This window comes from Ursus arctos, unplaced genomic scaffold, assembly GCF_023065955.2.
Source record: "Ursus arctos isolate Adak ecotype North America unplaced genomic scaffold, UrsArc2.0 scaffold_13, whole genome shotgun sequence".
NCBI classification, from domain to species: Eukaryota; Metazoa; Chordata; class Mammalia; order Carnivora; family Ursidae; genus Ursus; species Ursus arctos.
The window spans coordinates 27,415,899-27,427,585 of NW_026622797.1; the positions used below are offsets into that span (position 1 = coordinate 27,415,899).

General features: G+C 42.2%; 1 protein-coding gene across 2 annotated transcripts in view; it reads right to left on the reverse strand.

The window, feature by feature from the left end:
• PDE7B (phosphodiesterase 7B) overlaps window positions 1–11,687 on the reverse strand; it is a 314,282-nt gene that overhangs the window by 17,315 nt on the left and 285,280 nt on the right. For both annotated transcript variants that reach the window (XM_026504869.4, XM_026504867.4), the window contains one exon: window positions 18–109. In XM_026504869.4, the coding sequence (XP_026360654.2) occupies window positions 18–109 (92 nt within the window). The remainder of the gene's footprint in view (window positions 1–17; window positions 110–11,687) is intronic.

The following is an 11,687-nucleotide window of genomic DNA, read 5'->3' on the forward strand; positions in this document are numbered from 1 at the left end:
ATCTCTACCCCACTTACGTCATTTCCTCTGGCAAGTGAGCAAGAAGTCTTGATTCTCGAAGCATGCCGATTGTGGATCGCCAGTGGTGGTTCTCCAGCACAGACGTATTCTAGGAAGGAGGAAAATCACCGCTATAAATGAGAGAGACATCAGATTCTGATCTTTCACACCACACACAGTTCCCCTGCGGCCAGTCTATACCTGGTGACAAAGGGGCAGGCGAGAGAAGAAACATGAAATAAAACCACCACAGGCTTCTCATGATGGTGGGATAGTGGCGGGATCATGGCAGGGCTGGCCCTTGCTGACCTTCCCCTGGTGGGTCATTCTCTCTTGCCCCTACCCCCATTTTTGGTAGCTCAGTCAGACAGCACTCAATGTAGAAGAAAAACGTGAAGCAGGTAAAATGGTAGTAATGGATACCACGTGTCTATGCGCATAACATAATCCAAGACTGTACCACTCAGCAGATTGGAGGCAGGTCTCGCAACCTCTGATCCACTGCACTGACCACTGTTTCTCCACGCTGATGAGAACCTTCTGTGTCTGAGCCAACCGGGCAGCTGGTGACATGCTCGGATTCCTGAGTCCCAGTCAGTACAGTTTTGATTTGGTAGGTTTTTGGTGAGTAATTTTTATGTTAACTAAAGTTTGAGAATCACTGCTGTGGAAGTGGCTTTCTCAATAAACTTTGTGATCAGTATATTGGCATTTAGCCTTTTAGGGACGAGTTTCAATCCACACTTGCTTCCTTGTTCAATGATCTTGATATTTCTTCCCTCGTGGGAACCTCTACTATGTTCCATCTCTCCTTTGACCTTATTATCTTAAATATGCTGCTTGTATACACATTCGCTAACTGTTTAAATAGCGACTATTTCTTACAATCCATCGTGTTTTATGCGAATTAGCAAACATTACAACCTTGCCACTGACTTGATGCATATAGAATTGAACGTCTCTGGTCTCAGGAAATATTTTTGCTCTTTTTTTTCTTATTTATTTATTCAGTCTCCATTTTGTTTCAGATGGAGTTAGAAACTTACACAAAATACAGGAAGATAGCATTTGTTAAAAATGATAGGTTATTGTAAGACTCTGTGTATATGAGGTACCCAGAGTAGTTAAATTCATGGAGACAGAAAGAAGAGTGGTTGCCAGGGGCTGGGGAATAGGGAGTTATTATATAATGAGTACAGAGTTTCAGTTTTGCAAGATGAAAAGAGTTCTAGAGATGGATGGCAGTGTTTGAACTACACACTTAGAAATGGTTAAGACAGTGAACTTCAGGGGCACCTGGGTGGCTCAGTCATTAAGCGTCTGCCTTTGGCTCAGGGCGTGATCCCAGTGTTCTGGGATCAAGCCCCACATCTGGCTCCTCTGCTGGGAGCCTGCTTCTTCCTCTCCCACTCCCCCTGCTTGTGTTCCCTCTCTTGCTGGCTGTCTCTCTATCTGTCAAATAAATAAATAAAATCTTAAAAAAAAAAAAGACAGTGAACTTTATATTATATTCATTTTCCCACAATTTAAACAAAAATTGAGAGGGAAGAAGCAAGGAAAATAATATGGAGACTAAATGGAACCGGGAGAGAGATTGGGATCTACTCCGTCACTGTGTCCCCCACACCCCGCTCTAACTGAGCCACATGCAATGCTCAACTTCTTCAGCAAATGGGAACAGAGAACCCTCATGAGTGATTGAGTCTAGCGTCCATTAGGAAAAAGTCAAGAAAACCTCAACCGTTCTTGGTTCTCAAACCAGACCATGATCTCCCCCCAGGACTTTGTAGAATGAGTTTCATGCGGCAGCATCTTGTATAGGGCACTCTGTGGCCATTCCTTTCTCTCCTCGCCAAGGAATTATGACTCTTGATTCACCACGTGACCAGTGTTTGAACCAGCGATGAGATTTGGGGACTTTTATCGACTGGTCTATTATCTCCTTTTGGGCATGAGCCACACACAACAAAAGGGAATGTTTATTAGACATAACATGCCAGACTAATTTGTTTTGATTGCAAAGATTTATGAGAGCAGAGATGATCGGTCAGGGTGATGTAACGGATGTTCTATGCTGCTGGGACGCTTAATTCAGTCACTCATGAGCGTTCACTTGCAAGACTAATTCCTGTAGATGTGGACATGAGTAGGTTTTTCAAGGGGTCAGAAAACTGTAACAAAACCTAATGATAAATGACACCATCTCCCTGTTGAGTGGGACAAAAGTGTCTGGAGGATTGCCTTCAGCATTGTTACTCATGCCAGCCTGATTTTATGTCTTCATTAATAATGTTCCTGAAGACAGGATAAAAGGATACTTGGGAAACTTGCTGGTGAAACCCAATTTGGAGTGGCACTCTTGGAAAGTGGAAGGAAACTGAGCGAGCCTGGATGCTGGCACGGAATAAAAGACAATAGAACACATGATTACAAACGCAAATTTTCGTGGAGCAGTCATTATAAAAAAAGTGTGTTTTGTCCAGAACTGTGTTGGAAGTAGGGGTAGTTCCGTGGATTGCAGAGAATAAGAAAAGAAAGGCGGCGGGGGGAGGGGGTGAACATTTACAAAGCACCTACTCTGTGCCAGGCATCTACATGAGCTCATTCAGTCCTCACTGAACTCTCTACTATTTTTATCATTAACTCACAGATACTAAAATTTCAGGTTTCTCCGCAGGGCTGCGCAGCTAGTGAGTGGTTGAGAAAGGCCTTAAACCCAGGCCTGCCAGTTTTCAGGGCCGAAGCTCTGCACACACCCCTTGCTGCCTCCCAAGAATTTCCTCTGTGTGGCCACATCTAAGAATTCAGAAGCCTGATATTTATAGATGGATGAATGCCTGCAGTTATGCTTAATTTTCCAGAAATTACCTGTAAGTTGCTACTTTAAAAGTCTATGGTTGATTGTTTTAATGAGATGTTAGTTTCTAACCCCACATTGGAATCTTTGTGTTTACCTTTAAATTTGATTTCACTGAGAAAAATCCTGTAGTTGGAGTGCTGGGAGTTGAGTAGATTGAGGTTGTGTTGGGGAAGAACTCATCTCTCATCTGCTTTTAGCCCGCACATCTGATTAGACCTGTTGGTTCTTCCAACATGGTGATGCTTATGCCAATCCCTTCCTTTCATTCAAGTGACCCTTCTTAATTCTAACCTCCTTCAATGCATCCTCCCTACAGTTGGGTAGGAGGTAAGACTTGAACAAAGGCTTGAAGGCAGGAGGGAGTGTGAGAGGGGAAGTATTACGATAAGAAGTTAGACAATGAGAGACCAGATCCTGTATGGCCTTCTGGCTATTATAAAGATTTTGATTTTACTCTGAGAGATATAAGGAGCCATTGCAGGAGTTTGGGAGGAAGGAGATGATAAAAGATTTTAATAAGATCACTTAGGCTGCTATGTTGAAAGTGGACTTTGGTGGGAATAAGTATAGAAGCAGGCATAGCTGGCTATTTGGGGGGAAAAGCAGTCATCCAGGCAAGGGATGATGGAGGCTTGGGGAGCGAAGGGGAAGTGGTGAGAATGGTTCCTCTGGACCTGTAAGGATGACTGCAATGTTTTTGGCCTGAGCAACTGGAAGGATAGTGTGCTCATCACCTGTGATGGGCAGGTTGCAGGTGGAGTGGGTTTACAGGAGCTCAGTGTTGGACATGTTGAATTCTAGATCTCTATTGGACACATGGATATCATAGTGGAGATATCAAACAGCCAAAGAAATAATAACAACAAAAGGAAAATAGAATAGTCGCATGAATGTTGTAGTAATTCGCAGACTGGAGGAGAATGCCACATAAAGAGAAAGACCATGTTGATTAATCATTCTGATGGTCTCTACTTTAAAATTAAGTATCAGGTGTAGCAGAGACTCCTGGATGTTCATCCCCTCAATCTGTTTTCCTTTTCTCCTTATTCACGGAGCCTCAGTTTTTAGACAGTCTTATGGCTGGCTCAAAGAAAACATTTTTCAGCCTCCTTTATAACTAGGTGGGATCAGTTGGCTAAATTCTGACTCATTAAACGTACGCGGAAATGTTGTGTGGGATTTCTGGGAAGCTTGTTTAATGGGAACTGACTTCTCTGACAGAGGCCTCTATTGTTTTTCCCATTCTTCCTTCTTACTCTCTGGAATGCAGAAGGAATAGCTAGAGCTCCAGCAGCTATCTTGGGCAATAAGGACAAGTGTCACACCCTAGTGATGGTAGCTTGTAGAACTAAAAGCATCCTTGGTCCCCTCATCCTTAATTTTGTGAAGCCACTGTGCCTGCTCTGAACTACCAACCTCCAGATGTCTTTGATGGAGGATAGAGATCAACTTCTGTCCTCGCTTAAGTCACTGATAACACCAAGTACTTTAAAGTTAGTTTATTGTCTTCCATATCACCCTGGAAGAGTTCATGAAAGGACTTTTCAATGTTCTGATCTGTAATCATGCTTGGTTTTCGCATAAGAGTGATAGTAAAGATTTTTATAATTCCAAAAGGAGTGAGGAGAAATCACCTTAGTAAAGTCAGAAACACATGTGTGTGTGTGTGTGTGTGTCTGTGTGTGTGTGTGTGGGCGTGTACACACACCCACTCACCCACCCACCCACCTACATGCATACCCACACACTTGCACGCACACTTCTTACTTCTGAGAGAAATCATTGCCATCTCCTGGGAAAGACTTTCCTAGTTCTCCAAACAGAACTGACAGCTCCCTCTTCCACCCCAAACCCAGGCTTCTGTCCTGGTGTCTGAGACACTTTATAACAACTTTGTTCCCTGGCTCCCAGCTATCAGTGATCATCATAGGTTCTTGTTCATTTACTCTTGAAAATAACTTTGAGAAACTATGCTCTTCATATAGTTTTAAAAATTGATATCTAAAGTCACAAATTTCAGTGGTAGCATATTTGTGACTATTGGAATTTTAATACAAAATCATTACATTGCTCTTTTTATATTAAATGTATCTAAGGGAATCTAAATACCAACTGCATTTAATGCCCATTTATCTCCTGTTGGCAAAAACACATGAGTAATTTATTCTTTGAGTTAGAATTTTAAGTTGATTCTTTTCCTTCTAGAACTTATATTCCCATTCTATTTCCCCATAGAATTTTATTTTAATGTAATATATTCTTAGGTGTGAAATTCTTTTATTGTCATCCTATCATATTTCTCTGCAACAAAATAAATACACAACTTGAAATTTTAATTTAACAAACATTTCTAACATCAGGTTTTTGCATAAGAGTGATAGTAAAGATTTTTATAATTTTTATAATTTTTATAATTATAGTAAGTAGTAAATTTTTTTCCAGCCTGAGTTTACAATGCAATTGTTATTAGTAATAACTGATCAAAATACACGTATAGGGCCAATTTGGAAAAAATTGTGCTTAAGAATAAAAATTTTCTGGCAATAGATCTATTTATGTGATGGCTGGGAGAGTTATAATATTTCAATTTTAGGAGACTCTCTTCAATATTTTTAGTTGCTCCTTTGTTGGGACGACGCGCAATATCGGTACAGTGGGGCACTACGCAATCTGCAGAATGGGTAAGAGATATGTTCTTCTTTTGCAAAGTGAGAATAGCAGAAATGTAGAGCTGGCTTGACTGCCCTGCAAGCACATTCCAGACAGGTCAGCTTAAGGGCCTTAAAATGGATTCTGTTAGCACTATTCATGCCCGTGGAAAATCTTCGTGTATCCCCAGGGGCACACAGGCTTGGCCTGAAAACTGCAACCATACATGATCGCCACCGAGAGCAGGGAGCATATCTTATTTATCTTTGTGCCCCAGTATGTGGCACAGTGCCAGTTAAACAAGTCAATATTTGTTGAATGGATACTGACTAATTAATTTCCGAAACCTAAAAGTTCAGTAGCTGCAAAAGTTTAAATAACTGTAAAAAGAAAAGAGTTCTGTTAATTTTTTTGGCCAATACCTAAAAGAAGCCACACTTGGGGTCTTCTTTTGGGAACTCCTTAGATTTAGGCAGAAGCCAAAGAGATTTTCAAAATTATTTGAAAAGAGTGATGGGCTTTTTCCCACGACTCATCCGCAGATAAGCCAGGATCAAGTAAATGATTCTGGAAATAACATATATCACATAGCATTTGTTAGTTCCGAGACAAACCAATAAAATGATTATAAAGAATTTTTCAATCAATGTTTTTCATTCTTCAATTAATAAGAATTTAATAACCAACAGGAAGTGGACAGTGAAAGTGCATGCCTTGATTTGGTGGTCTCCCTGGTCTGAGTGCTGTTGCCCCTGCTTGGCAGATTTCCACTCAGGGTCCCTGGGCAGCCTCGCTGTTGCCAATATCCCTGACCTCTCAGTGGGACTCAGATCCTGTCTTTCCTGCTGCATGCATTCAGTCTGTACACCGTCCAGCCACCCGTCTCCTTACTCTTCCTGCAATCCTCCTCCTACTCAAGGAATGTTCACTGGACACCGGGACTGTACTGGGTGCTGAGGCTACAGCAGTGAGGGAGGGAGGTACCCAGAAGCTTGCAGGTGATGTGTGTGTGTGTTGGGCGGGGGGTGTGGACAGCAGACCAGGCAATGGCAATTTAGAGACATGAACACTGGGAAACGGTTAAGTAATGAAGGGCTGGGAACTCTGATAGGAGGAGCAGGGAAAATGGGCTTTTAAAGAAAAAGAAGGCTTTCAGGAAAAAGATATGTCCAAATTGAGCTCCAAAGGATGAGTGAGTTAGAGAGGAATCGGGGAGTACAGTCAGCGGAGAGGAGGGATAGCAGGGATTTTGATTTGTTTTGTTCATCTTCTAATACCTGGTACGTATTAAGCTCTCACTGAATATTTGTTGAATGCAGAAGACAATGAGTGATATGTTTGGGAATCTCAAAGTAGTCCGGGGTGGGGGACGCACAGATGCCTAGCTGAGAGATCGTAGGAAGTGACGATGGAAGTGCAGCAGGGCCAGATCGTCTCAGGGTTTGTGAATTGTGTGAAGACTTTCGGACACGATCCCGAGGGCAAGGGGGTTTTAAGCAGTCCCCCGTGGGGTCAGATTTGAGTTTCAGGAAACTCATCCTGGCTGCACAGGGGAGGGAGGCTTGGAGCCGGGCGAGGCTGTGCGCAGACAGGAGGATTATGCTGGTGCCGTGCATTTAGGGGAGAGGCTGCCATGCGCGGGCAGGACATCCTGGTGCTTCATAGGAAGGGGCCAGGTTATCTGCGTCCTCACTAACAGGGGGATGGCTCTGCTCCTACAGACTCCTCTGGCTTTCACAGTGGTTCAAAGACCAATAGCAGAAGGAGCTAGATTGAAGAGAGAAGAAAATCATCCTAAATGCTGGTGGAGATCTGAGCATAGGATGGAATGACACCAATTTAATATCCGTTGAAATCCCCGCCCTGTTGGGAATCCACGTTAGGTACCACGTTAGTCTACCTCGAAGACCCATCAGCTCAGGAGTTCTGCATTATCCCAAACACAGTGCGTTCTCATGTCCCAAACTCTTTATATTTGTAGTCTTAAAGATAATCTACATCTTAAAGCTGAAAGAGTGCATATCCACCTTCGTAGCAACATAACTTATTAAATGAGTTTCAATCTGGAAAAAAAGAAAACTCTTAAAACCCCTGGCAAAAACTTTGTTTCCCTTTATGCTGAATTATCAAGTATTATCCACTCTAAGAACAAAACAACCCCTTCATTCCTGAATAACATCGCATTGGGCATTTAATAAACCACCAACCCAGGTTTTCAAATTAAATCAAGAGTCTATTTGTCAGAGAGAATCTGGCAGAGCGGATCTGCTCTCATGCAAGGCAGCTTTCAACTGCCCCCCCCCCCCATTTGCCAGACATTTGAAATATGTTGATAAGCTGAGGCTGGTGTACCACAGGGATCAGAATTAATGACACCTTTTAAAACAGAGGTTAGAGGAAGAAAATAAGAATGTAGTGTGTATTTTCATTTTTGCTTGCTCACGAAGCAGGGAAGTAAGACTCGAGGAGATCACGGAGCTGCTGGGCTCCTCCCTGACAAGCCAGGTGGTCCCCTCCATCACGCTGCAAGCCCCCAAGCCCAGGAGGGCTCAGAAGAACAGAAGCTCCTTGAGCCCTAAACAAGACCTGGGCCCCCGGTGAAGCTATGGCCCTGCTGTGTTTCCTGCCTGTGGGAAGACGTCTTTCTCTTGTTCCATCTGCATCCACCCACGACACTGCTTTGAGACCAAGGAACACGCACAACAATTGCTGTTCGTGGGGCAGGCCCGTGTTCAGATGAGGGCCCCGGAGAGGCCACATGCCAGCTACCTCGCTGTGTGCAGCAGAGACTTTTTGAAACAGAAAACCCAGTCTGAGCCTCCTTCCTGCAATTTTCACATGACTGGCTGAAAACAACATTCATACTGCTGAAATTGTGAGGCTGTGTATCATCTTTGCGGTTTCTTGTTTGAGTGGGGGTCATAGGGCTATGTGGCAGGAACATTTCTCCTGGCTCTGTCAACTTCCTATTTATGGTTCAGAGTCATTAAGAACAAAAAGTGGGTAAAAATGCTGACCTGGGGCACCTGGATGGTTCAGTTAGTTAGCATCTGCCTTCAGCACAGGTCATGGTCCCGGAGTCCTGGGATCGAGCCCCGCATCGGGCTCCCTGCTCAGAAGGGAGTCTGCTTCTTCCTTTGCCCCTCACCCCACTTGCGCTCTCTCTAGTTCTCTCTCTCAAATAAAGAAAATCTTCAAAAAAAAAATGCTGACCTTCTCTAAGTGCTTGTGATAAGTGACTAAGAAAAATGATTATAAACTTCTATAAGACAGTATAGAATTTAATATTATGAAACATTATATCACACTGTAAGGAACAATGATTAATTATTTTATTCATTAGGTTGCTCTGTCACTAGTTAAGATGTAGTTAGCCTCTATCAAAAGGAATTACATTTGAAATGAAGCTGAAAGTGATTCCTTTTGCAATATTTCTTATTGTAATAACCAATATCCTATCTGATTTAATGCTTACTTTGCCCAAGGGCTGAGCGCATATGTGGGGCGTTGCAGGGTGGAGGGACAGAAGGTAAGCGCTCGGTTCGATGTCTCATATGTTCCTTTCTCAGTCCACCAGGGACATCTGGATGGCCTCCAGTCTGCTGAGAGAGGTGCCAGGTGGAAGTGCTTTTATCACCTTCATGTTGAACTTGGGTTGGCAGTTCAGCTAGTGAGTCCAGTCCAGACAGCAGACAATGGTAGGGAGCCCTCTGACCTGGCCTTCACTCCAGCTGCCCTGGCTCTCTCTTTATCTCAGGGCAGAAGCACAGGCTGGGTGTTATGCAATAATCTTCTTATTTATTAGAACTAAAAGAGCACAGCCAACAAAAGGAGGGAGAGGAAGCTCTCTTCCATTTTATCTCATTTATAGAAAGGCTAGATTGTAGCAAAGTCACGCACAGGGTGTTCTCAGCCCACATAATTCCCGGCACATCTTCTCTACTCGATTCTCATTAACCAAATGGGTGTGTGTGGGTGTGTATAATTTTGTGTGTGTGTGTATATATATTTAATCACAATATATTCTGTTATATATATATAGTGTATATACATATACTTTTTACTCATTACCAGGTTCTTAATATTTTCAGAATCTATAACTTGTTTTAAAATATGAGTGTATGTATAGGATCCTTACCCTAAAAAGAAATGCATAGGTATATCCCCTGAAAATCTGCACATAGTTTCCTGAAAGTTCATTCATATCTCAACCAACAGGTTCTTGGTAGGCTGAAAGTCTACATTTGCAAAGATTTTAAATATCATGTGTTGTTAATAGTCTTGCTCAGTTTACATATTATGTAACCTCATCTTTTTTTCTTGAAACTGAAAACCTGAAGTTATGCCAGTTCCTCATCTACAACTTGGTGCAGAGCAGAGATTTTCCGAGCCAGGTCATGTTCTGTATAGCTAATCAACAGAAGAAATGACAAAAGAGAGAACATACACTTAAGGAACATATGCCCAAGACGCTGACCTGAGAGCAGAGGCTGTTTATGGCAGGCCTGTGCTCAGCTACCGGCCACAGAGACAGTCTGTTTTCAGTTATTCTGGAGTTGGGGTTTTAATCCCAAAAGTCCACCAGCTCATGCTGCATCCAGTGTCCTCCCTCAGCTCTGCTACTCAGAAGGTTACACGTCAAGGCCCAGTTTACGTTCTTCCTCCCTGAGGTTCCCCTCCCCCAGGCCATCTGCGGCATCAGTTTCTGTCTTTCCGTCACACTTTGTGCTCTGCCCAAAGTACTTCACAGAGTCCCTCCCGCGTGAAGCCGCTCTAACCCTTCGTCCCCCTCACTGCAGGAGGAAACCTGGTGCAGGGCTCCTAGTGCCTGGCACCCAAAAAGTAGGTGATCCTTGCGGATGTTAGAGGCCGTGTGTGTAGTGCTGAGTCACGTCTGCTTTGGAGACAAAAGACTTATTCCAGCTTTGCAATTAATTAGCTATTTATTTTCAGGAAAAACACTTGAATTTCCTAAGTGTCAATTTTCCTCTTTCTGGAAAGTTGGTGTGATAATCGTACCCACCTAACTGGACTGTTGTGCAGAGTAAATCATATAACGCATCAAAAACGTTTAGCACAGTTTCTGAGTCACGGTAAGCATTGAATAAAGGTTAGTTACATAATCTGTTGAACTATATCTTACATAGAATTTTCTTATTTTTTTGAAATTCCCTCTGAGAGTTAATAATTAAAGGCATATAGCCAAATATAAATGGCATCAGAAATTTTTTGGACAGAACTGAAATCTCATCATATTTTCAGATCCTCTTAACAATTTTTACTTTTAATATGTTACGTCCCAATTTGGCTGATAAAAATTTCAGCTTTCATCCTAGGGAGCTCTAAGATAGTAGAAATAGCTTTATGATACTGTGTGATCCCAGTTTGCCCTCCACACTATTTCTTTTCTTTTTTTAAAAACACTATTTCTAAAACCTAAAGACAAGCGTCTCTATCTAGCTTCCAAGAGATCCTAAGACCAGTTGAGCAGGAGACTGATGAAGATATTATCCTGCAAGTCCCATTTCCCAACTTCTTTCTAGTAATTATCAAAAGGATCCTTATCTTTCCTATCAAGGATCAGGCCAGACAGTTCAGATGGATAAGTTCACTGTTAGAAAAAAATAATAGCTCATTTTATTATAGTAACAATTTTGGGATACAAAGAACAGAACAGGTCCTTACTCTTTAAAGAGTTAAAAAATCATATCTATATGTATATCTTTAGCTAACTCCCCAAAGCTTTTTCAAACTGAGATTAAGCCTTCTTAGATTTTGCACATTTTGAGCATGAGTTTGAACAAATGTTTGAGGACAGAGATTATACTTTATTCATCTTTGTACTCCTAGATCTTAGTATATCTTAGTCTACCATATGATATATGCAATAAATAGTTGCTGATTAAAAATATACAAGACTATATGTTGTATTGAAAAGGCTGCAGAATTTGTTTGTATTGGGATGTTTATTTTTTTAAAAAGATTTCATTCATTTATTTTAGAGAGAGAGAGAGATAGTGTGTGTGCACAAGCAGTATGAGGGTCTGAGGAGGGGGAGAGAATCTCAAGCAGACTTGTGCTGAGCATGGAGCCCAACAAGGGGCTCAATCTCCTGACCCTGAGATCATGACCTGAGCTGAAACCAAGAGTCAGAGGCTCAAGTGACTGAGCTACCCAG